This window comes from Stegodyphus dumicola, chromosome 7 (genome assembly GCF_044657685.1).
Source record: "Stegodyphus dumicola isolate Sdum_Otavi_A_Nest chromosome 7, ASM4465768v1".
In the NCBI taxonomy this organism is placed as follows: Eukaryota; Metazoa; Arthropoda; class Arachnida; order Araneae; family Eresidae; genus Stegodyphus; species Stegodyphus dumicola.
In genome coordinates, this window is record NC_140774.1 from 54593887 (window position 1) to 54621698 (window position 27812).

A 27812-nucleotide genomic window follows, 5' to 3' on the forward strand; every position below is an offset into this window, starting at 1 on the left:
TTTAGATTCCGTGAAAGTTATTTGAAATTCTCTTGACACAAAGTGCTTATAAATATAAATCGGAAGCAGTGGGGGTTTTATGGCCAATGAAACTGACAGTGAAACCACAGACTGCAGGGCAGGCGGTTCTCGGGATTCAGCTGTAGTGACGTTCGGCTCTGAACAGCCAGACCGATGCAGTGTAGTTTTGAAAGTATCAGACCTAGAAAACAGTCCCATGTGCAGGATATGTTACAATGGAAACAGCAGAGAGCGACTTCTGAAACCGTGCCAGTGCAAAGGTGAGTTGAATAATCTAAAAACAATCTTCTGCTCATTTTACAGCTAAAAAGGAGACTGCTAAAAAGTATGGGTACTATTCTGTTTTGAGGGCCGTAAAAAAATTGCAGCGAAAATATATGCGCAAAAGCACCAAATCTAGCAAACGCGCCCATTTAACAGCGCGCCAAATCTAGCGTACAATCAGATTGCGTAAGTTTATATAGTTCTATATTTCTTAAGACGCCATTGAAATACTAGTTTAAGTTTTAAATCCTTTTTTATTTTTATTTTATTTTTATTTTTTATTTATTTATTTATTTATTTTTTATATCTTATGGATTTAACAATTTGGGAATTGCCCGTGACGTAAAGTCGGCAATAGAATTTTATGTAAAGTGCAGCATCATCCACTGCTTGACGCGTTTTTAAGAACTGCACATACTCGATATCCATGTGCACATCGACCTATTTTCACTTAAAAAAAAATCCTAGAATTGCACAAAAATGGCACTGCGCACACCCTTGACTTTATCTATGTACACATCGAGCTATTTTCACTTAAAAAAGTAAAAGAAAATGGACAAAAATCTAATTGTTTTTACCCTTGTAAAAAGCGGCGATCAAATAAATGAGCGATTCTGCACTTTACCGAGAATATTTTCAAAGAAAAGGCATCATTCATTATAGAACATTACGTTTGAACAACCAACGAGATGAAATTATGCTTTAGCGATAAGTCGGTAGTGAAATAACGATGTACGCATCCATTCAGTTATGTTTAGCAATTTTTATATAAATTATAATAATGATCTGAAATAGTTATTTACTCTTTTGCTTCCATTCAGTCATGTTTAGCCTTTTTCATATAAATTATAATAATAAAAAAGTAGTATATGAAATTAAGCTTTCATCTAAATTAAAACATCAATCTTAGATAGTTATTTACTATTATACTTCCTTTCTTGCCTCAATTATTAGGGTTGCCGCAATTATTTTTGGCAGCATTGGCATCAGCAATAGTTTGGCGATTTTTTACGGCCCTCGAAACCGAATAGTACCAAAGTATGATTTCCCTAGATTTATATATAAATGAGCTAATTTCCAGTGAGGATTATAATGAAGTTAGAGTTTATTATCGATTCATTTTAAAAAAATCCAATCATCTAGCGACTATTAAAAAAAACTCGAGATCCCAAAATTTAAATTTTACCGTTTTGTATGTCACTTCTTCGAATTTTAACTGATAAATCAGTTATACTAAAAATTTTGTCACGATTGGTTTCATTGACATAAAGCAAAAGTATTCATTAAAAAATAAAAGGTTTCAGATTTTAACGGTCTCTCAAAAGGGTTACGCTCTCGCTGAGCCTCGCAGTCTACCAATCTGCTCTTCTTGCACTCACTTCTGGTAACTTTTTTTTTTTTTTTTTTCTTCTATTATTAACCATTGTTTCCTTCATACTTATGATACAAAAAAAAAAAAAAAAAAAAAAAAAAAAAAAAAGATTTTCAAAAGCTGCATAACAGCATATGTTTTAAAATTCCCAATGCAGTCATAAGTGTTGGCATGCATTTTAGAAAAATCCTAGTATACGATACAGCCTTGGCGCGATTTTGAAAAATGTCGCTAACATCAAAATGACGTGTTAACTTCTCATCACAAATGTCACCAAAATTTGCCAAATCCCGTGCGTACTATGTATTAAACCTACATTTTTATATATTTTTATCAGGCCTTTATAAGTTCATCATATCAATATTCAGTTTTCTTACCAAGATGGCTAACATTTTTTTCTGTTATTGTCTTTTCGTATGTTAACTTGATTTATTAAATATCATGTTCTTCGCCATTTAAAACTGAATTCAATAGCAAAATGACGAAAATTTAAAAACAACATATATTTAAAAATTCCCGATACAGCGTTAGATGTTGCCATACATATTTTTACATTCTCTATATTATTTTGTTAAAAACGACCCGCTCACCTGCTGAGCCGTCCAAAAACAGTTGTCATAAAAAAGAAAAAGTGTATAATGATTTTAAGGAGTCCGGCTAGTGTAATAATTTTGTGAAAATATTGAATATTTCTAATTATACATCTCATGCTTTTAATACTTGATTATTTAAATCAATCACATTAAAAAGTAGAAAAAATATTCTTAAGGCCTGTGTTGATTTCTTTTAAATTGCTTAGTTTAGTACTCAGTAACTTTCAAATTGAATTTGAAACTGAAACTTTACTGAATGGCCACATCCCGACCGCGGCAATACATTGCTTTCCTACAGCCGAGTTTGTTAATTAAAACAGAGATAAACAACTTACATTTTTCCGAATGGCGGCAGTCTCGCACGCGGAAAATAAAAATGTTTTATTTTGAGCCGTGTTGCCAATGCTCGCTTTCAAATCGTCGAGTTTGTTAAACAAAAATTCCTTAAAGCTTTACAAAATATAAAATAAAAAAATAATAAATCTAATTCGAAATTCGGGCTTTAGGTGGATATGTTCGGGTGGAGGACTACATTATTCAAAATCTGATGATGATTCTAGATACCGTAGTTTTTTCATAATGCGAGGAACATACATATGTACATACATACACACATTCATGCGGATTCTACATATTTTAATTTCTTTAAAAATAATCCTAGGCGATAATATTTGGTGGCAATAATTTGAAAAGTGATACTCCGTCTATAGTGAAGCAACGCAAAATCCCATTTAGAGACTAATTTGGGTTAAAAAAAATATCATTGCCATGCATGGAAAAATTACTATTTCTTTATTATTATCTCTAAGGAAATATTTAGCTAAATGCCACCAACCATGGACGTCTGATTCAAGATAATGAATATTATTAAAGTTGCCACCGCGCGTAGTCGCCCAAACTGGCAAATTTAATCGTCCAATCTCTAATGTGAAGATTTCAAATGTAGGCAAAAGAGTTTAACGATGGCTCTTTTAACAAGAAAGTACCACTTGTAAATCTATTAGATGATTGCACTGGGCCAAATTCAGTTAAAAAAAAAAAAAAAAAAAAAACATATATGTCCACGTCTTTTTACTTCCTTGTACAAAGTAAAGGAAGTATTGTAATCGCGAAATTTTTTTAATTTCAGATTTCAAAGGAAATATTAATTTTGACCGTTTTCGAACCTATTTTGATAACCGTTTTCTTGTGTTCCCAAACAGATTATAAAGTGGCTTCCTAGCGGATGTTTTCGTGACATCTGTACGTACATGTGTACCTAGCATAACTCAAAAAAAAGTTAGACATAGAGCATTTGAATTTTTTATATGGGACTGCTAACAACATCTAATTGCGCCTCTCCTTTTGTTATTGCAAGCTTCAGTACCGAAAATATATATATGTAAGGTATAAAATATATAACTCAAAATTACTCACTTTAATTTAGAAAAAGTCCTTTTCATTCCCCCATTTTAATTTGGCTATATCCTTTTCTGTTCTAAAAGTGGAAATTTTTTATATAAAAATGTTTAAAATACCTTTCTCGACTGCGCCTTTTCAAAATTAATCCATGTCATGCTTGCTGATATAACCCCACTGCAATGAATTCGTACAGACTTCACGAAGAAACTCCATTTTGAATTTATTTTACATCCGTTTTGGAATGTTCTTAGCCTGTCGGTACGTATAGAAGTCACGCAAAAAGGATTCGGGAACGAATTTTCCGTTGAAATCTGAAAGCCGAAATCTTTCACGGTTACAATACTTTCTTTACTTCGCACAAGGAAGGAAAGATGAAGTGTCTGAAACATTCTGACTGACAGCAAAAAAGACGGAAAAAAGGAACAATACTGCTACTGTTCAGTTTTTCACTACTTCATTAGCATTGTTTCGGTTAGTTGCAGTCAAGCATGATAGAGTTCTGTTAATCGATGTAGTAATCTACATAAAAAAGGGGCGGAAAAAGCTCTTAATTTTTTTTCTAATCTAAGCTTTTCTTAACGGGGCTAGTTCAAGCTTTAAAGAAACTAGAAGCATTTAACTTAAAGAAATAAAAGGTATTCATCTTGACCTTTTGCAAGCTTTCATGGAAAGAGCCTTTAGTATCCAAACCTATTAGTAAAAGATAGGACACATAGCTGAAGTTAACTACTACTGCACAAATTTTAGAACAGCTGAACATATCGTCAACAGTTTTTTGAATGAGGAAGCCTCGCCGATAAAAAGTGTTAAAATATTCATGCGCTACTACAAAGTGCAGAATGAATTAGTATTTATTTCTATATATATTAATGAACTTTCTGAGTGAACAGAAATTGGAAATAAGAAATATCGCACTGTTAGAATCGCTCGTGGCTAGACTAAGCATTAATTAAATTAAGCATCAAAGAAAAAGGAAAAAAAAAATGGACACAAAAATTTCCGTTTTAGCATGCTGCAGCTAAATAAGACGAAGGTTAACAGAATGGAAAAAAAAACTGATGTAAATTTATGTAGAGGGACTAAAGTCTTTTAAGTGTTAAGGGCCTATAAAAGTTTTAATCCGACCGTGGAATCGCTGCACAGAGAAAATGTTTACAGTCGCTTAAAATGTATTTCCTTGAAGTGTAAAATTTGCAGATAAAAATACGAGAGAGTTATAGCATCAAATCAAAATTTTGAATGATTTTTCTACACGTTCTCTTTGTACATAAGCTATTTCATGTGTGTCCCTGGTACGCAAAATATTTCATTTTTAGTAAGAATCATTTGATTATGATTTAAGCATTATTATATATGTTGAATATGACATAATACTATTTGTATTTTAATTAAACCTATTATTTAGATTTTTTTATGGATTTTAATTAATTATGCATGTTCTTTAGCATCTTTTTATGCGCCTCTTTTAAAAATGTTGGAACTTAAACAAACTACTTACAAAGTCAGCGGGTTTTTTTTTTTTTTTTTTTACAAATTAAAATGGATCCCAAAATTGATTTAATACAGATATAATTTTCATTCTAATGATGTATTTATCCCAAAAATGAAATAATAAATCTACTTACACACTGGTGAAAATTTCAGAGCTATTGCTTTTAAAAAAACATCTGATGTGTACACCCCATGGCATCCTTGTACGTAACATTAAGTTATACGCAATTTTCCTGCCTTTCATTTAAACTTATTTATTCGAATTTCACTAGAGATATATTTCTCATTCAATTAATTCAGTTCTCACTTCGTGACAAGGTAACCATACATAAAATCTTAAAAATATTTTTATTAAAAATTGAAAAAAAATTACATAAATACAATTAAAACAATTTAAAGAACAACTTTTATAATTAAAATTAGAGTTTCTAAGCAAAAACAAGCAATTCTACCAGCGCGCAAGAAGCAGGTTTTTCGGTGCACAAAACTGAAAGTTTACTTTTGGTCTCACTCGGCAAAAGGACACTGAGGGCGTAGAAACCGACTTAATTTGTTGTGGACACTATGCTGAATCTAGGATAATTTAATAACTTAATTCCAGAATGGATTAAGCATGATTTAATTCGCAATAATAAAAGAAGACGTTATCTTTGTTGTTGCGAAGCTTAGTTTCTCTAGATTGGCAACAAATCCACTATTCTGCTAAGTTTCAAATGTAAACAAATACGGCTGCTATAGAAAACAAAAATTAGGCTTAGCCGCACTTAAATAACTTTTGAATTGTTGATAGTTCTACAATTATTGCATGTAAGTTAACTAAAAGGATAAAAACCTTAACCGGAAGTAAGAACAACATAACTCAATCACTTTTTAAGCAAAAAATGCGCAATTTACCAACATATAAGAAGTTTTTAAAAAATTGAGCTCACCGAACCAAATAAGAGAGTGGGTGTATATCTATATACTTTTGGTGCGACCGATTGCCGTCAAAAAGGGACAATTACATTACATATAATTACATATTATACCAGTCCAATATGCAAAATTTCAACATTCTGAGGGTATTCGTTTTTGAGTTATGCCAGATACACACATCCGTACGCCGTATGCCACAAAAAAAAAAAAAAAAAAAAAAAACCTTTTCTGGATCCATTTTAAATTAGTTTTACAATTCGTTTGGGGAAGAGGAGCTCTTTATTCTGCCTTTACCTACAGATGTCAAGAAAAACCATCGTTAAATTGCCTTCGATATCGGTCAAAATGGATATTTTCATTGAAATATGGTACCCGGAATTTTTCGTGATTACAATACTTCCTTTACTTCGTACAAGAAAGTAAAAACATTCAAAACAATTGCTCCTCTTACCGATTTTGCAGCAGAATTATATTCCTGCATAAATTTTACCGCGTTTGACTCCAGATATCGCATAGCCTAAAATCTTTTCAATTCCGTTAATGTATCTTTTCTTTATACGTTCTACAGTTATAAGTACATGCGAGTGGGACACCAGAATTTTATCATAGTTGTACAGGTATAGTCCCACGACACTAATTATACTACTACTCCGTCCCAGTTTTGAAGAAAAACATTCCGGAAATTTTTCAAGAGTGTATTCTCCTCTTCCCTTACTTGGAGGCATATACGGTTAAAATTCCGTATAAGGATCCGATACGGGTACATATAGGGATAAATTACAGTTATAGAGAGATCGGACAAAAAGCTCGCCATATAGTCGCTAAATTTGGCGACTTTTGGAGATTTCTCGCCAAATTTGGTGAAAAATTTAGTCCCTATAGCCATTACCAGCTTGGCGATATTTCGCCAAGATAACGATTTACCTCTGTATTAAATAGACTTACCCCTGTAGTGTTATTTTTCCGGCAGAGCTTCGCTTTTCCTGAAGCCGTTCATGCTACATTATACGAAATTCGTAGCAGCTCATTCCAGAACAATTTCTATCGTAACGGATACTTCGACAATGCTATGCTACACATAACAAAATCATTGAAAACTAGCAGCTGACTTAAAGCGTTATCACATACGATATTTGTTGCCGGAACAAAAGGTTTGGTGGAACAGTTCTGAGAAACGCTCTTTGGCGAAATAGGGTTACCATCTTCACTTGGTAAACAGGCTGAAAACCAAACAAGAATCAGTTATCGCTCAGATTGGCGAAAGTGACGTTTCCTGTCAAGTGACGTTTGCTTCTTCCGTGTTGTTTTCTATCGCTCACACTCTTTTCATTTTAAACTTTATTGTTAGTAATGGAAGATAATAGAAAGGTGATTGCTATCAAGTTAACCACTTTGATCTCCACTCTGGCACTTCGAGTAATAATAGTTAAACACACTTCTGGTTATAGCAATCAATTACATCAGTAATAGCCCAATTCTGTATACACTAAGAATAGTTTAAAAACGTATGCTGGATAAGTCTATCTATTAGACATCACTTATGTGTATTTTCTGTTGTCTTCATTTCAATGAAAATTTGATGGCTCACTGGAAAATTTGTGATCCGGTGAAATCATTCTCTTGACTAACTTTATGGCTCATAATTACTGTTCTGTTCATTCAAACAAGCAGAGGGGGGGGAAGGACCTTCTATGACAAAAATCTATATGGCTGATATTTCCATCCTTCCAGCCAGCAGATACTATTCAGCAAAATGAAGATCAAATAAAGCATATGAATACATGAGCAATCAAACATGTGCGAGTTGTTTACTGTCCCGTAGAACACTCGGTAATATACCTAAAACACATTAATTATACCAACTCTAGAAATTAGATATGCACATCATGAGTTTGTTTTATGTGATTACGGCAAAACCTCGAGGGATATCTGCCTAACGGGAGGGATCTCTTTGTAGATGATTTTTTTAAACTGGCTCGAATACCAGTTACAAATGGGGAAAACCAAGAAAACGCCCATGTAGCCAGCCCGTTCACGGCATTCTAACTTGAGACCTACCAGTGTTCAACGACGCTTCGGCCACTAGTAGGCCCGTGCACTTAATTGGAAAATACAATTCATTATGTAAACAGATATGAAGGTGATAATCAGTTGTGCATTGTTTTAAGTAATCAAATGTTATAAATGCACAGCTGTTATATTTCTTATTATTTATTAGTCATGCTTATATTACGTAGATCATACATATAATATAATTATGAATTAACCCAATAACAAAATATGTACACGCTTTAGTACTCAAATGCTCATCAATTATTTTTCAACTGATTATTACATATCCATAATAATTTGCAAAGAACTGATGACTACAGTTGCTGCCAATTACATGATCGTTATATGAATTAAAAGTAACTTCAAATAAACTTTTTGGCAATGTTTATTTTTGTATTCATACATACATATATATACACATCTAATAAGTCATATATTTACATAAAAATAGAGAGATGCGATGGTTTAGAAGTTGTTAATATATATTTATTAGTATTAATGTAATGAATAAGATTCATATTAATGAATGTATATATAAATGTTTTTCATCATGAATAATAATAAATCCATAAATTTCCAATGTTTCAATATGTAGCATTTACAATAAAAGTATAGTTTGTAATGCATTTATAATCCAAAAAGTATTTCATTAGTAACATGAAAGTAATAGACAAATTTAATGAGTATTTTCATTATTACATAAGCTATGCTTTTATTTTTTATGCATCTTTTATGCTGTTTAAAATGCGTCACTGATTATGCAATTAACAATTTAAAAGATAAGTAATTAGGAGAAAAGCCACGCATATACAAACGGATTTAAAAAAAAATTGTTCAACTTAAATTTAAGAAATAAAATTCTATTATATAAGTGACTAGCAGCTTCGCTGCCAGCCTTCGTCTGGCTTTTAAATGTACCGGAAAAATGGCTGAAGGGAAAACCAAACGTTAAATTTAAAAACTGTGTGGAATTTTTCTCTGCAGAACAACTTCATAAAAAAAATTTATTACGTATAACAGAATTGCAATGAAATAAGCAATATGTCTTAATACAAATATTAATTATCCTAATAAATAAATTAACCAACTTCCCTTTGCAAAATCGTAAGAACTCAAATGGTATAAAGGAGGTTAAGAACTTTGTTTCCTAAAAAAATCACTCAAAACTTTTCAATATTTTAAAAACAGTGAAATGAGCAATAAATAACATAAATGAATACAAAAAAACAAAAAAATTCTGAAAAGCAAAGTATAATTAATGATATTTTATCACATATTTTCAAGAGAAAAAAAATACAATGAAATAAGCTATATCCAATACAAATATTAACTATCCTAATAAAAAAATTAACCAACTTTCGTTTAAGAAAAAAAATCATGCAAAACTTTTCAATATCTTACAAACAAAAAATAACATGAAAGCAACTCAAAAAACATAAAATTCCGCGCAGAATTTTACTCTGCAAAACAACTTTAACAAAACAAAAAAAAAAAAAAAAAAAAAAAAAAAAATCAATAAAAATGTATTATATATATATATATATATATATATATATATATGACAATGAAATATGCCAATCTCTTAAAACAGTGACATAAGAAATACGATGAAAAATTGTTACCAAATCCATATTTCTAAAAGAATGAAACTATCCAAAATGATGCGATTTCATCAAAAATCTATCAACAACAACAAGACTGGAAAATTGTTGCCAAAATCACATTTTTAAAGATGTGAGATCTGAGAAGGGTACTCGAGAGTTTCATTTAAAAAATCTTTTAAAAATACAAAATATTATCATTTTTCCAAAATTCCTTTGTAAAAGCATTCGCAAGGATGAAAGTTTAACGTGTCCAAAAATCAAAGAAAAATAAATTGTACATTTATAAAAATAAACGATTTTAATTTCGAAAAAATCGCTTCGAGGTGCACTGGCTCTTGTCTAGATGCACCTATGTACCAAATTTCTGAGCCGTGGGTCTATTAGCTTACGCGCAGCGCGAACGAAAGACACACACACAGAGACAGACTCTTTATTTTATTATATGTAAAGATAAAGATAATACACAATCAGCACGAAATAGGACAAATTTGGCGAACTTTTGGCGACGAACAATTTGTAAACAAATCCGAAATGCAAGAACGTCGTAAAATACTGTCAACTCTGAAATTTTCCCGATTATATATTTAATGAGTATATAAACATTTTTAAAATGACTCAGGCAGTTATATTATTACAACAAAACAGCAATAATTAAATCGGCCTCTATTTCCACCGTCCATGACTTCACAGTGAGAGCCATCGCCATATTGAAAGTTACCCGTGATCCTTCAGAAGCAGAACTTTCGTCTGATTGGTTGAACGTTCGAGGAACACGTCTCCAGCCGAAACATTTTCGGAAAAGTTTTAAAATGTTGCTCGTAGCCGGGACATGTTTCTCCTAGCTAGACAAAACATTTCTCGGAAGCCTCCCGCTTAAAGCAGTGCTAGCAGAATCTCGTTTCTCGGAATTGTCCCGGGTAAGCGCGCGCGTCCCTAGAAGTGATAGCATCTTTACACAAACGTTGATACTATCTGGCTATGAAAACCTAAACATGTTACTGGCAATAAATAATTAAAGAATATTGTTACGAAATTCCCTGCTGGTGAAAGCTGCGGAAAAATAGCTTCTCTGCAAAGCGAGGATAGGGTTGCCAGAAAGTGGCAGGGTTGAAAGATGTGGCGCGAAATCGCGCAGACATTTGCCGACAAAATTGACGATATGTCATGGACGAAACAAGAACATTCTAGAACGCATTCTTAGCGGGTTTCCTCGGAAATGTTCTTGAAAGCAGGTTAAAGCTATATATACCCTGCTTGTACGCCAAGGTAGTAGTATCTTGAATTCAGTAGCGTAGTAGTGACTTGAGTTCAGAGATTAGCTTGAGAGCAACTGGGCCGAGTCGGGAGCTGTGCTTAGTGCTTTGCTGTGAAGTGAAAACGTACTTAATGAAGCTGCCTTCACCTTTATAGTTTGAAGGCTATGTTGCTGATTTTTTCAGCGTATTTATCGTAGTTTTTAGATGATTGGAAACGTTTCTTGGAACTGTCCTGTGTAATACTGGCCAATAAATCGTGTTTTGATTCTTCATCAAGTGTTATCATCAATTACTCCAAATCCACAAACCTGTAGTAAGCAACAATATTATTACACTATACAGATATCTGTAGTGTAATAATATTTTTCAATTATTTATTTACTGCTTTTTTTTGTTTTGTTTTGCTTGTATAACTTGTAATTGAAGAAGCCGCAATGTCTAAGTTTGTTTCATTGTATGTATGTAGCTCGCTTGTTCTTCATTTCAGGAACGATTAAGTATGTTCATCGTAACTGTCTCGAGAGGTGGCTAGAATCAACAAACTGCGAAACGTGTGAACTGTGCCATTTTCATTTCCATACAAAAAGGACTCGCAAGGTAAAGCAAAATTTGACATCATTTCAGTCTTCTGTCCATCTGCAGATTTTAAAAAACGGTCCTTTATTTTGCTAGCTTGTTTACCAATAAATCTAAACTTATCTATCCTCTTATTTTATATTATCCCTGAAAACTTCTTTGGATCTAATGAAATTAGATTCCTGCTGCTAAACATTAGTATAGCATATGAGCTATTTCGTGCAGAACTTCTGTAGTTTTATGCATTTTTTGCCTTAGTAATAAAAGACTTGGGGATACAAGTTTTATGCAGAATAGATTAGGAAAGAAATTCTGAAATTTTCGGGGATAAAATAATATGTGAGAACTCTTAATTATTTTAATCTCCATCAATTGTTCCTAAACGGAAATAGTTTGGACGTCATAAAAAAATATGCCCAAATTTCTTGATCTTATAACAGTTTTCAACATTACAACTTTTAGAAAAAATAATTATTATTAGCTGCTTTTTAGGTAGCTCTATATTTTTGTAACCCAGAAATAGGTGAAGGACCTATCTTTAAACACTAATAATAATGAATTTAATTGACAACCACAAAAAGCTGAATAAAAATATATTTTATTCAAACCAAATTCATTAGGTAGTATGAAATGAGAAGTTAATCACAGTGAACTAACATACCTTTTTCGTAAACAAAAAGAGAATTTTTTTCCCCCAATTTTTAATTCTTACTTTTTTTTTTCTTTGGATTTAGGACCAGGAACCAATATATATGTAGACATCATCATTTTTCCATTTCGATGAAACTACTTGTTCTGTTATGTATAGAGTACATTAAGCATAAAACCAAAATTTCGTATCTGTAAATTTCCTCTGCCAACTGCCAACAACTCGAGAAACATTGACACTGTAGATAATGTTATGCCTTGAGCAGAATAAATATTGACATCGACAACTGTCCATCTGAAAACATGAAAGTTTTATCTTATTCCATCTTTTAAAAAGCAGTTATAAAGTTCTGTAGTGGCGCACTTTTTTCCTCCTATTTAGTATATTGTTACGAAATGTACAGGCGCCGTGAGATAGCTTCCCCGCAAAGCAGTTTTAGGGTTGCCACAAAATAGCAAAGGAAAGCAGAGTTGCCCCATTTGGCGAGAAATAGCCCGTTTGGCGATATTTGGCGACAAAATTGGAGATAATCAATGGACGGATGGAGAATCTTCTGGAACGAATAGTTAACGGTTTAGCCCAGAATGTTCTCGAACACAAACCGAAAGCTATATAAACCCTGCTGGTCCGCAGTCAGTTAATGTGTGGTTCGCATAGAGTGCGAGAGTCACTGTCTTGCCTAGCAAGCTGATAGAGAGTGTGTCGCGTCAGAGAGCGAGTTCGTTACTATCGAGTTGATGTCTCATCTAGGGAGTCAGTTCGTGCGGAGTCGATCGAGTTGACAGCCGGGCAGCGAGTGCCGAGTGGGTCGTCGAGTGCACCGAAGGAGTCTGTTAGTGTATCGCGGTTAGTGCATCGTCGAAAGAGCGTGTTGAGCTCCGGGACCGAAGAGTCGGGAGCTGTGCTCGTGTGTCGTCGAGTGCATCTCGAGTTGTACAGTGGAGTGTCTCGAGAGTACGTGGAGTTCCGAGAACGACCAAGCAGAGTCGGGAGCTGTACTCTGGCGCTTTGCAGGAAGCTGTCTCCACCGTTATTGCCTGACAGTGTGAAGGCTGTGTCGCTAATTGTTCCAGCCTGTTTATAGTAGATCTTCGACGACTGTAAAAAGTGTTATTGGAGCTGTCCTGATTAATATTGGCTAAATAAAGTGTGTTTCGATACTTCACCAAGTAGTATTGTCATTATTCAGTGCAAATCCTCAGGAACCCAGTACGAACGTGAAGGGAGAAAATAACATAACAATATGAATACTTAAAGAAATATTGGGTTGTCCGGAAAGTTCGTGCCGATTTTTAAGGAAAATTAAAATGCCGAAGATTCAAATTTTAGTACATATTTATTACATTATATAGGTGCCATTCTGTTCCACAACCTTTCTCCATATTTCAAGCAACTTGAAAATTCCGTCCTTCTAGAATCTCTGAGGTTTTTTAGAGAAACCTTTCTGCGTGATTTTTTTATCTCTACCAAAGAGTTGAAGTTTTTTCCAGTGATGGAATTTTGTAGATCAAAATAGGTGGAAATAAAAGAGTTCGAGGTCTGACGCATATGGTGGAAAGGGTAGAACTTCACAGTCAAGCTCCAGCATCTTTTGTTGAGTTATCAAAACACATGAGGCTGCGCATTCTCCTAATGAATACAGCGCCCTTTCGATTCGCTTTTTGTTGGATTGCGTCTTTAATTCATCTAATTGAGAACAATAGTTCTCTGAATTTATCATCTCGTTATTTGGTAAAAGCTCATAATACAGGGTACCTTTCCAATCACAGTCAAACATAAAGTACGACCTTCTTTGGATAAAGACCTTTTTTGAGGTGCCTGAAGGTGGTTCATTTCACGTTCCCTAAGATCTTTTCGCTCAACATTATTATAAATTATCCATTTTTCATCCACCGTCACTGCTTGCTTCAAATATGGTGTCTCCTCGTTGTGTTTATAGAGCGAGTTGCAAATGGAAATGCGATCCATGAGATTTTTCACCGTTAGCACGTGGGGAACCTATACATCAAAGCGGTTTATGCAGCCAAGCTTCACAAAATGCTTATGGACAGTGCATTTTGACACGGTGTTTTAATCTAATCTTCATCTGTGGTGAAGGGCCTACCCAGCGTTCTTGATCTTTCAGGTTCAGATCTCCAGTTTTAAACCTCGCAAACCACTTCCGCACAGTTCTTTCAGCTGCAGTACCTTCGCCATTAACAGCGCATGTCCTGTGTGGGATTTCTACATTGGTAAAAGAAAATCATAAAATGCATTTTGTTTTCTTCCATATTGAAAGGGGTATAAAACTGACAAAAATTAGCATATTATAACCAAATGTTTTTCCAAATATGCCTTAAATTCCGTCTTTTACGATATGTGTGCATATCATTCGGTTTCAATAGTTCTGCTATAATCAGACCTGTCCTTACGCCACCTGCCAAAAATCGGCATGAATTTTCCGTGCAACAAAATAGATATTTAGCATTTCATGTGCTGAAGAATTCGCGTATAAACTCCATTAAATATCAATCACAAGAATAGATGTATCATGCTTGATAATTTCTTTCATGGTCACGCGAGGAATACTTAATAACAGTGTGAAAAATTCTTAACAGCTGTGAAATTTAAATACAGTCATAAATATTCAGCGTATGTTTGCAAAAAGATTAAAAGGTCGAATAAAAATATTATTTGCAGCTTGCTTGTTTGTTTAGCTTATTATGGCAAAGCACATGAGGGCTTTGGGCAAATAGCCTAGTGAATATCGGCCAGTTTCTCTCAAAAAAGCCGTGGAGGACGTTCTGAGAAAAATAGCTCGAAATCACGTTGCAAATAGAGGAAATTACGTGCAGCTAGTCCTTTCGGCGGGATTTCAAACCGCAGTAAATTACAAGCATTCAGCGGTTTTAACTACTTGGCCACCCGAAGGAACAAATTATTTAAAAAAAAAAACTCTGTTTTCAGCTCTTGCTGAAATGAATAGCATTAATGTAAAAAAAGTATATCTGCAGTAGAGTCTTGATTATCTGACATAAATAAGAATACAGGGAAATCGAGTAAGTAGCGTCGAATGATACGAAACCACCAAGAAACCGGTTTTGAAATAGATATACTGGACAAAAAGTATTTTATTACAATTTTAGCGCAATAAAAGACATAACTGGTGAACGTCGGGAATAAATCGGCAAGCAATATAGTAGAAGTAGTAACATGATTTTCTCAGAAAATAAAAACAGGTTCATTGTTTGCATAATACTGTAGTTTGAAACTGTACAACAAAAATGACGTGCATTACGAGGGATGTTAAACAAAGCGTTAATATATTCTCTATAAAGCGCAAAAAGTAAATTTAACAAAAAATAGTAGTTAATATTAGTTTGTTTTCCCAGATGATTCCGCTAAGTTGCAGACACCTTACCTTGGAGGTGCAGTATTATGCAGTATTATGCACCTCCAAGGTTTCCCTATCGTCAAATGAAGAAAGTATCAGTGCTAGTCACCTCAGTTTACTTTCCATGTACATAAAAAATGCTTTAATAACCTTCATTCCATCACTTCGTAGTTAATTCCTAACAGTTATTCTTCTGCCGCCGAAATTAGACGCAACTTCTTGCATCGAGTCAGCTTTATCTTATAGGCCTGAAGTTTCAGTTTGATTGCTAAGAACCACTTTTTCTCTTTGACATATGTTTCAGTATAATACAGAAAAAGACACACGTTAGACTAAAATATGAGCGGTTGGAACTAACAAGAGACAGTGAAAAATTTAATATTGCAATGACTTATAGACCAATTTTACATTATTTTTATTACCAAAAACGTACGTAAGTAACGCTTCAGAAAATATAAAAGTACAGTTAACTTTGAAGTCATAGATTTGATTAACTTTCATTCGTACTTGTCAAAAGATAAATATCCTCAGTTATGAATTTTTGCAAAAGGAATAATCTTTTTGTTGGGAGTACATTTATATGCGAATAGCTTTTTGTTCAGTAGGTAAAAATTAAATTAGTCTCATGAAGCACACATTAGTAAATGACCATCCACAATTCGTGATGAAGATAATTTCTAGGAATTTTTGTTCAAGTTACAAATTTTATCAAAATCGAAATGCCGTGAAAGTTGTAGCAAGAAGTAAAATAGTATATAATTATTTAAAATATTTACATTACATTTATGAGTATTTTTTCTGTATGCGTCGAACTAAAATTTAATAAATACAAGAAAGAGAACAAACTGGCATTGTTTATTTTTAAGTTTTGGAAAGTTTCGTAATCCGTTTATTTTAACATAAAAGTAGGTTATTTAGTGATTAATTCGACGGTCTGTCTGAAAGTTTACTACTTAGCTGAGAGTACGTTTGACTCTCAATCAATAGAATAGAGTGCAATCAATAGAAATTTCTTACGACATTAGATTTCAGACAGTAAATAAGGATAATTTTGAATTTTTTCTTCGAGTCATTATTATTACTGTTTATGTAAGTTTGATAATAATTGATGAATAAGATTTAAAATTTAGTTTCAAAATTTTATTTTGTTAAAAAAAATCGGGCTCGTCAGCTGCTTTCAGATGGTGCAATTAGGGTTTGAAGACAATGAGCTATAAGACATAGTTGAATAAACGAAATTATACTGTATTTCAAATTACACGAAAAATGTAGAGGAGGTATCGAGGAAACAAATACTCCCTGAAAATAATCATATCAATAAAATTGCGTTCATATCTCGTTTTATCGTAAACATACAATGTATCGAATTACGTTCCGTCAAAAGAAAAATAGTATCCTTTCTTAAATTAAGGATAATTCGGAGTCACGCGGAAATCGAACTCTAAAATAAATATATCACCTGTAAAATCACTACACACATCTTCAAGAATCAAATGCAAATTTCAAGAAGTAACCAGATGACACCGATGGTACGTCACAATGACGAGAGTGTACAGGCAAAGAAGTAAAATTGCTCGCAGGCGCTTTATAAGCATTTCAGTGCGATAACCGAATAGTTATGACATGAAGGACGCATTTGGAGGATTTTTTACGTGGTAGAATTATCGACTTTCTGGAATGTGGCAGTACCCAACTGGAAGTATCAGACGAACTTGGAATTGCCCAGAGTGTCATCTCCAGGCTTTGGCAACGATTCCAAGATGATGGTAATGTGAGTAGACGTTACAGCACAATTCGCCCCAGAGTTACAACGCCGAATGAGGACTGGTATTTGGCAGTTACTGCCAAAAGAAATAGGTGGAGCACAGCCTCAGACCTGTCTCGTCAGCTCTCTTCAGCCACTGGTACGACAATTTCAAGGCAGACCGTGTACAGACGCTTAGGGCAGATTGGTCTATATGCTCGTAGAGCTGTCAGATGCGTTCCACTTATTGCAACTCACTATCGCCTGCGGTTAGCCTGGAGTAGAGAGCATGCATTGTGGACACCGCAACAGTGGGCTTGTGTGATGTTTTCCGACGAGACCAGGTTTAGCTTGCAGTCTGATTCTCGCCGGCCTTTCATATGGAGAGCTCCAGGTACCCGTTACCACCAAGAAAACATCATTGAACGACACCGTTACGGTGGTGCAGGAGTGCTCGTTTGGGGTGGAATTATTCTGGGTTCCAGAACTGACCTGCATGTTCGAATTGGAACCATGACAAGCCAAATCTATCGGGACGTCATTCTGGAACAACATGTACGTTTGTTTCGAGGCGCCATGGGCGCACAATTTGTGTTTATGGATGACAACGTCCGTCCTCACCGTGCAAACATCGTAAGCGAATGCCTTCAATCGGAGGATATCACCCGTATGGACAGGCCAGCATTCTCAACGGACTTGAATCCAGTAGAGCACGTGTGGGACATGCTTGGCCGACGAGTTGCAGCCCCTCAACCTCCTCCTACATGTCTACCGGAACTTCGGAGAGCATTGCTTTTTGAGTGGTGTAATATCCCCCAAGATCAGATCGATAATTTGATACTTAGCTTGCCTAGGCGTTGTACGGACTGTATTGCATCGTCTGGGAGACATACAATATATTAACAATCATACCAACCATGTAATATTTTTTTTTTTTTTTTTGTAAATAGGGTTTTTTTTTTTTTTTTTTTTTTTTTTTTTTTTTTGGTAATTTGCTCCAGGGAGAAAAAATCGCTAATTTTTTTTATAATATCAAACATATAACATCTTTTTTTTGCTCTTTACCTTTTGTTTAATAAATAAGCTTTACAAATAAGTCAAATTTGTTTTGCTTCTAACTCTTCCTTTGCCTGATTTTGCATTGTCCTTAATTGATGGACGTGAGTGTATTTAACTGCATTTCCAAATAGCTTATTCTTACAAGAAGGTAGTTTGCGATGTGTTGTGATTTACAGCCCAAGTACTGTACATTTCATAACAGTTCTAAAACTCGAATTTAACGTTTTGACATAACAGCTCGATTTTTTATTTTTATAACTAAATATTATATACATATGCTAAAAATACATAAATTTTCCCAAAAGGACTTTTTATTTCTTTGCGATACAAAATTTGAAGAATAAATTAATTTATAACAAATATAATATCAATACCAGTTAAAAATATCTTTTTTTTTTTTTTTTTTTTTTTTTTTTTTTTAAATCATGTTTAATCAAAATTAAGTTGGTAGCTGACGTTACATACCGGATGATCCAAAACTTCGTTAACATTTGAAAATTCAATAATTCAGTGAATAATGTATGTAGAAAGGTAAAAATTGACATAAATGCTTGAAATGCCATGGGGTTTAACTGAAGGCAAAAAAAGTGCTTAAAACGACCAAGAGATGGTCCTTCATATGTTAACAAAAGTAATTAGCGTAACAATTGATTTTTATCAAAGACTATGCTCTTTATAACAAATGTTCAACATGTCGACCTTCATTCATTAACAATACTTTTACAACAAAGTAACAACAAAGAACAAACAATTCATACAACAAAGTCGAATATGTATGCATACACGTTCGTGCCTGCGGAGCTGTGGTTGTGGAAGAGATATAAGAGCACCAGGAGTTTTCGGCGATTTTGTACTCCTTCACGACATTCGCCATGTTTTTTTACCAAGAGATGGGTAAATTTTTTATAAAGTATCAGGTAAAATGTGTACCACGAACGTTAGGATGACGGAATAAGATGGAGAATTGGAGGTAGATTGAACGCATGCTAATCACAAACGCAGGCGCTACAGAGCTCAATGTATTCCCCCAGTGTCGCCTGCAATTTGTGGAAACAGGACACTGGATCCATATCGAGAAGACCTGAATAAGGACTATCAAGTTCTACAACGACGAATGAGGATCTTTACTTCGCACTTTCAGCGCGACGACACAGAACTGCTGCAGCTTCCCAACTCTCACGTGAGCTGTATGTTGTCAACGATACCCGAGTTTCACGGTCTACAGTTGCACGAAGGTTTATGAGGTAGGGCTGTATTCTAGAAGCCCAGCTGTTTGCGTCCCGTTCACTGCTTCACTGCAGCTCACAAGATAGTGCGTTTAGCATGCTGCAGACAACATGCGGCTTGGATTAGGCTTCCGTAGAGCATTGTGCCTTTTACAAATGAGTCGAGATTCAACCTGGACCCTGATTCTCGGCGTACCTGTATGTGAAGAGAGAATGAAACACGATAACATTCCTCCGTCATCACGGAAAAGGATCATTACGGTGGTGGAGGTGTAATGATTTGAGCAGGCATTATGTTGGACAGCCGCACACTCCTGCATATGTTGGATAAAGGCTCTCTGACTGCTAAGAAGTACAGACAGGAGATCTTAGAGCCCTATGTTTGACTTTTCAGGGGTGCAATTGTCCTGACTTCCTGTTCGTCCACATAGGGCTCAGCTTGTCGACGATTACTTGGAACGTGAGGACATTCTCCGCATGTATTGGCCAGCTATATCTCTTGATCTTAACCCTAGGTAATATGTCTGAGACGTTCTTGGAAGGACAGTTTCATTTCGTCATCCTCCTTTTTGAGTCATTCCGGAGGTGAAAGCTGCCTTGCTACAGGAGTTGGATCGACTACTACAAGGATTCCTGAGCTGCCTCCTGTCCAATGTGTTCTCACGTCACTCGACCTTTCTGGCTGTGAGAGTACAGAACTTTCTGGTTGTCATACTCCATGTTAGACTCATTTTCTGTTCAATATCGCAACGTGCATTTTTGATATCCCTTCACTATGAGTTTTACTGATAATCATGCTTACATAAAATGACTTTTGAATTGTACATCTCGTTCTCTGCTACAGATGAGTATTCATAAAAAATTCCTTAAAATTTGTCCATTGTTTTTCAGAAATTCAACATAATGTGCAAATTCTCTCAACTTTGCACACAAGTGCACATCTCGGCTGAAAAATTCTTCTCTAACTCTCCTACCTATATACAATAATGTGTGTTAAATATAAATCTTAGTGTTAAAGATAATAATTTTGTAGCAATTCATAAATTTCAAAATCTTTGCCAGAGCTCCCCAATTTGGAATACCCATACACTTCTTCGGAAGATGATGCGTGGCATTTAAGCGTTAACACAAAAAGAGACTTGATATCCATATTTATATGTATCAAATTTAATGAGTTAATATATTTGTAAGAATGGTATTATAACTTTTTAGCAGAGCATTAATCAAATATTTCCTAACGAGTACAGAGCATAGAAATGGTTGGTAACCAATAATCTATTTTTTCCACTGTTAAGGAAACACGTGAATTTATTAGCTTGGAATGGTGACTATTATTTTTATTTAAAACGACATGCGAAATATTTGTACCATAATTTATTATTTTATGCTAAGTACAAGGAATTACTAAAATCACGCCAAAAGCCAGTAACTACATTTTGTATACTATTCTGTATACCAAATAATGTTTATTTCGAATGCCATTTATTTGCCAATGTTTGATTACGACCTATATCTAATTGACCGCTGATCAATGATGAAAGTACGGAATGAACGTTATCTAAGAGTGCTGAAAACCCTTTCTTCGGTGACCGGAAAAATGCCCACAGGAAAAAAGCTCACAGGAAAAATGCTCACAGAATAATGCTCACAGGTATAAAAGCTCACAGGAAAAAAGCCCACAAGGCAATATGCCCACATAGAAAAAAGCTCACGTGGAAAAATGCTCACTTAGAAATATGCTCACACAAAAAAGGCTCACATGAAATATGTTCACATGGACAATGCTCACATTAACCTTTTCTGGGGCGGTAAATATAAGCATGAAAACTGCAGTAAAATTTTGCATGTACTGTAATATTTTATACCACTGCCCCTGTACGACATTTTTTTCCTGTAGCTGTCAATAATTAATTTTTGTTTCTTCGCTCTATTTTTGCATACTTTTGATGTGTACCGATAGAAATTGATGTTTGAATGTAGTTGTTCAAATTTGGAGCCAAAAAAGTTGTAAAATTTCTGCAGAAATTTAAAATTTTAGAAATAAAATTAACATTTTTAGGCACTTTGATGATACCTCTCAGTTGAACATTATGAAGCAACCTTCGAGAAATCTCTCCTAAAATAACAAATTGTTGCGAAGGTTCTCATAACGCACTAAATCCTTATTTAATTGTAGCCATCCCAGTATGTGGTTTTTATTTGACGGACTGGAAAAAGATTTAGCCTCTCAACGTTTGTTATTAGCTAATGTAAATACAGGATGTACTGAAGTAAAAAAAAAAAAAAAGAAAACATGAAAACTTACATTTGGTAATCGTGAATCATGTAAGAAACTATGATGAAATCGATGATAAAATTAAATATTTTACGTAATTTAAATAAAATAATCATTCTAAACTCTCATTCATTATTCATTATTCTTCTAAATGTTTATATTATAAAATGTGTAACTTATATTTATTATTTTTTTAACAATTAAAATTGTAATAATTTTTCACTGCATAATTCTGTTTCATTTTTACTTCCTTTCTCCTCTCCTTTTCTTAATTCAAAATGGCCCATTTGTTAATCTGAACTGAAACTGAATCTACACATAATGTGAATTATATCAGTGGACTTATTTCCAAGTGAGCATACTTCTGTGTGAGCTTTTTTCCGTGTGAGCATATTTCTAAGTGAGCATTTTTCCATGTGAGCTTTTTTCTATGTGGTCATATTTCTGTGTGGGCTTTTTTCCTGTGAGCATTATTCCTGTGGGCTTTTTTCCTAGAACCCTTTCTTCGGTTACTCTGCTAAGCCCAATACGAGCCATTTATGACTTCAAGAAAGATTAATTTCTAGTTATGAAGACATCGCTTGGCTGCCTCAGGACCCCTCTCTAATCAATGCTGAGTTTTTCTTTAACAGTATCTCCAGCAAAAAGAAAGAAAAAAAAAAAAAAAGCTTTCATATTTCATATTACGCCCAAAGGGACTTTTTTTTTTTTAACGTTTTGTGTATTACCTTTATTTATTAAATATCATGTTCTTCGCCCTTAAACCATAAAATTCAATTCAACAGCAGTATCCTAAAATAATTTTAAAAGAACGTTGCCATTGCTCGCTTTGAAATCGTTGAGTTTGTTAATCAAAAATTCGTTAAAGTTGTACAAAATATGAAATAGATAATAAAACAAATTCTAGATCCCAAATTTGGGCTTCCAGATACCCATATTCGAGTGGAGGACTACATTATTCAGAATTTGATAGCTCTAGATACCGTTGTTTTTTTACAGTGCGAGAAACATGCATACATTCATGCACATTCTTCATTATTTAATTTCTTTAAATATAATGCACGGCTCTAATATTTGGTGGCAAAAATTTGAAAAGTGAAATGCCGTTTATAGTGAAACTCCACAGAATGCCAAAACGAAACTAATAGTCTGAATATAATGTGCTGCAAAAAAGGAATCATCAGGGTTGTGTCATCAGTATCCTTGGTAATATGCTGTAAGATTCTAATCTTTAAGTTACAGATAAAAATTAGAAACCTTAAGAACTGGTAAGCGAATAATCGCTCAGTTCAGTAGACAGAAAGCAGGACTCAAGAAGGGTTAAATACCCTTTATTATTCGAAATAAATTTAACAGTCGACTCCTTCTTGGAGTTTACAACAAAGCCTCCACTCGGGCTTGAACTCAGGAATACTAAGAAATAAAACTTATCTAGAAAGATATAGCCGAAGCTATCAAGATTCTACTAGAATTGGCCCCTTAACGCTAACGGCGAAGCTATGAAGGGCCTAAAGTACGGCCGATCGTAAAAATAGCTTAAGAGAAAGTAGCCTAAAAGGCGAACGCGCGCTGCTCAGAATCTCTGGCTCCCTAACGAAGTCAGTAGAACTTCAACTTTATTGTTCTTTCTTCATTTGCATTTGACTGCGCTTCTAAAAACACGTTCTGGCCGGAAATTGTAAGTTGAAATTAAGAAGCGACAGGAAAGTGGCTTAAACTAAACGCTAACTGTTATAACCTTACAACGTTACTTTGAGTAACATATTAAAAACTATCTATCAAAACAGCTTTTAACGCCACTTTGGAAAATACGACGTAAAGCTGGTCTATGATTTGATAGACTTTTAAATATTAACTGATAAATGGTATTTCTGAACGGTACTTTTGTGTTATAGCGTCCACCATGAAACAAAATCCTCGAATCCTCAAATAAAGATCATTTAAAAAAAAAAAAAAAAAAAAAAAAAAAAAAAAAAAAAAAAATTGCCGATAAAAACAGCTTTTTTTCAGTAAGCAAGTAAGCAGTAAGTCTTAACTTCATTGTTTACATTATTAATTTATCAGTTAGTATCATTAGTAACAAACGGCATTTTTCTACATTCTCAAAATGATTCTTCTTACACAGAGTTTCTGGGACTGGTGTCGTCAACCAGAAACGCAAAACGAAAGAAGAAATTTCTTGGGAGATTTCGCATGCTTCGCTTTTCTCACTCCTTTGGGTATTGCCACATTCTGGCTGTGTGCGGAAGGAGCGATCTATTACCAAAAAGTGAAGAATTCGACGCTTGAAACTGTGGCACTTGTGATTCTAGCTTTATTTTTAGTCTTCGCATACCTCACTTGGATCACACTCTGTTCCAGGTAAATTATAAAAAGAAGCTTTCAGTTTAGAACATAATACAATGCACTTTGTGAAATAATCTAACATTTTCGGAAAAGTTATGCTTCCTGAACTGTGAGAAAGTAAATTTCTTAATTTTTCAAATACCCTTCAGCACTTTGTTTCTGAAACCTTTTGCTGCAATTAAAGCCTGACAATGATTTAGTTCAGCAAATGTTACAGTATTAGACTGTATAATAGCTGCATTTAGTTGTATTTTTCTACGACTTCTTTAAACTAACAAGCTTTTTTTTTATTTTTTTCTAAAAGTTTTCGAATAGGTTTAGATTAAGGCTAGTGCCTGACCATTCTAGCAATTCAGTATCATTTTCCTAAAACCACGTTTTGCATTAAGAAGAAATATGACAAGACACAGAGTGCTGTTAAATATGAAAATTTCACTATGAAGGAAGCGTTTTGAAGTTCACAGTATTAATTTTCATTCAAGTATATCACTATTGTATTTTTGTTATTTAAAATGCCACTTAATCACATGAATTCTTCTACCACGGGACTTGCTATTATAAAATTCCATACCTTAATATCATTGGATGCCTCACAGGTATCTTCACTCAGGAAGCATATCTTCTCTAATTAGTTTAATGTACAAAACGGAAAATAAAGGGGGGACAGTTCTATATATCTCGTTCTACTGGGCCGATTGACGAAATTCAACTTGTGTTTTTCATGTCTCGAAAGCGCGACCTAGGATATGTATTACATTTATATATAGCATTGTTCTAATATAGATATTTGAACACAAAATCGGACCTCTTCTGAAATCATATGCCATTTATTTTTCCATATTTCGATTCTATCACTCAAATTACGACAAACTGCTAAGTTTTGTAAAAATCGCACGAGTTGTTTTTAAAATATTAGCTCTCAAAATTTTAGCTCCTCAATGTTAATTGAGTTTGGTATATATTTATTAATATCTCTCTTTTATTAAACTTATTTGATTCTTCCTTTCACATTTCGAAATTTAGGTTCATTCCAAATAACATTCGTCCATTTTTTTATTTATTTTTAAAATTTGTATTTTTAAATAATTTTTATAAATTTTTTGAAAAATGTTTTAGATTCTAAAATTTTTACCATCATCTTAAAGTAGATGCATTTCTAATCATACCTGCAAAAAATTACAATTTTGTATTTGGTAAGACCCGCATAACGCTCAGCGCCATTGAGTGCGTGCTGAGACTCGATGGAAGTTGCTCGATGGATGATGTGCGATTTCTGAGATTGAGATATTATTATATTTAATTAAATCAATTTATATTTTATTGATTGGTAATTATTAATTTTAATTTATTGATATGAGATGTGATATTTTGTTTTGCTGAACCACCACAATTTCGACAAACTTGGATTACCACTGAATCTTAAAACCACCGATGCGCAGTATTCAAAATTTAAAAGATATACGTGAATTTATATGTTGGCGCGCCTTGAAATTTGGAATATTTGTTGAAAGCGATAACAACATCAAATGTGGTTTAGGCACTTTGTTAAAATTATTTGAAAGAAGGAACGATGTGACTTTTTTTTCCTCTCATGCACAATGTAAAAAAGTAGGAACGAAGTGACTTTTTTTCCCGGTCCTGTACAATGGAAGGGAAAGGAAAATGGGTTGCTATATATTAAGAAGTTAACCAAGTGCACTATTCTTGGCGCAAACTGAAAAAAATACGCCAAGATAAATTTATGAATTTCTCCACAAATTTCGCACGAAATTTTACAAAATTAAATATTTAGGCATAATTTGAATCGTAGAATCAAAATATGGGAAAAAATTAGTATGTTATTTCAGAAAAGTTCCATTTTTTTGTCAAAAGACTTATGTTAGAACAATGCTATATATAAATCTAATATTTCTAATCTAAAAATGCGATTTGAATTTCGTCAAACGGCCCAATAAAACGGGAGATATAGTTTTTTTTTCTTCCCCCGCATCATTCTCCCATTATTAGACATAGATATTCTGGTTTCTTCATAGCAGATTACATTGGTCGATTCTTATTCTGATGAATTAATGTGCTTCTCAAACCATTCTGAATTTTTTTTTGTGTGTGAGTCTTTCTTCAAGTGATAAAAACTCTAGCACGTAACCCAAAATTTTAGAATCTGCATTGAGTAAATTAGCACCTATAATTACACCACATTCACATGAATAATTTTTGATTGCCTCAGATTATTTTCTTTTGTCATTCAAACACAGTTTTTAATTCTTTCTACGTGTTGTTGATTTTGGCTTAACTTTACTATAAAATCAGGCAAAGTAACAACCTTGTGTTTGGCATGGATTTTAATCATGATTCTATCGATTCCAGGAGCAAACAGGTACAGAACCCTCTTCATTAGAAACAAAGAAATTTAGCAAATTTCTGGCAGATTTCTTTGTACATTTTGAAGAAAAAAAATCTTTCCAATAATCCATAGTTTAAAATGATTTTTTTTCTTTAAAAACCTTAAAGAAAGTATAAGTATTCATATTTTAAAAAATGCATATTTTGTAAAAGGTTTCTTTAGTATTGGATATTATTGTACAATAAGTAGCTGTACAGAAACGTTGGTGAGGTATTAGTGAAAGGTTGTTGCAATTTGGTATCAATATACTCTACATTCATAGGAAAGATATAAGGCCAATTTATTATTCAAATACAATCTATATATTAGTTCCACACCATAAAATTTAAAATTAACTGCTGCTGAAAATTATAAAGGTTCTAATAACGACAAAGAGACATATTTTTCTTTAGCTTTATGATGCGCTCTTGAAAAACTGTACAAAACTTAACACTGCTCCAAAGCGAATTAAAGATAACTTCAATAAGGATTTCTACTATAGATTTATTTTATTTTCTTAGGTTAAGATGTTTTAAAATTTACTCACTTTTTCTAAAATATTGCCCATGCTACGCTTCCCTTGCTGCTAGCTTTGCCAAAAATATATTACATAATAAAAAATAATCATAAGCTGATTGGGTATAAGGTGTAACAAAAAGATCACATATGTACCACACAGAATGGATTTAATTTAAGCTTAGTATTACAAATATATCTCCAAACAGAAATTTTTTCTACCACTTCCCCCAGATATCATCTGACAATATGGAACCGATGGCGAGATCATAACTGGAACGTGCGCATCGTTGATCGGACTGGACGTGATGGAAACGTAGAGGATGCTCAAGAGACTGCTATTAACATTCCTCTTCAATCCAGCGAAGACCTACTGCGCCCAATAATCCTCCCTCCGGAACTGCCAATTAGAAACCAACCTGAACCAACGTTACCCAGAGATGAATCGCCTATGGAACCCACACGCTGTCTACCGAACTTTCGTTTATTATATACTTCTCGAACGTCAAATGTGTAATATTCCTAAGTGTCTCCAATAAAGTATGTTCTCATAGAATGCCCTTTAATTTCTTAAAGATTTTCTGAATTATAAACATCACAATTACCCTGAAATGGGATACACTAATCAGAGAAGTGAGTTTTCTCTCATCATAAGGACACATGAATAATGGTGAGATATGTCATAAAGATCATACA

The 27812-nt window shown here is 33.8% G+C and overlaps 1 protein-coding gene across 1 annotated transcript; it reads left to right on the forward strand.

Annotated features, from left to right (window-relative positions):
* Nucleotides 1-27660, forward strand: LOC118201348 (E3 ubiquitin-protein ligase MARCHF3-like). Its single transcript, XM_035373442.2, has 4 exons — nucleotides 1-281; nucleotides 11457-11566; nucleotides 23997-24232; nucleotides 27351-27660. The coding sequence occupies exons 1-4, from the start codon at nucleotides 80-82 to the stop codon at nucleotides 27631-27633; spliced, it is 831 nt and encodes a 276-aa protein (XP_035229333.1). The 5' UTR covers nucleotides 1-79; the 3' UTR covers nucleotides 27634-27660.
* The last annotated feature ends 152 nt before the right edge of the window (nucleotides 27661-27812 follow it).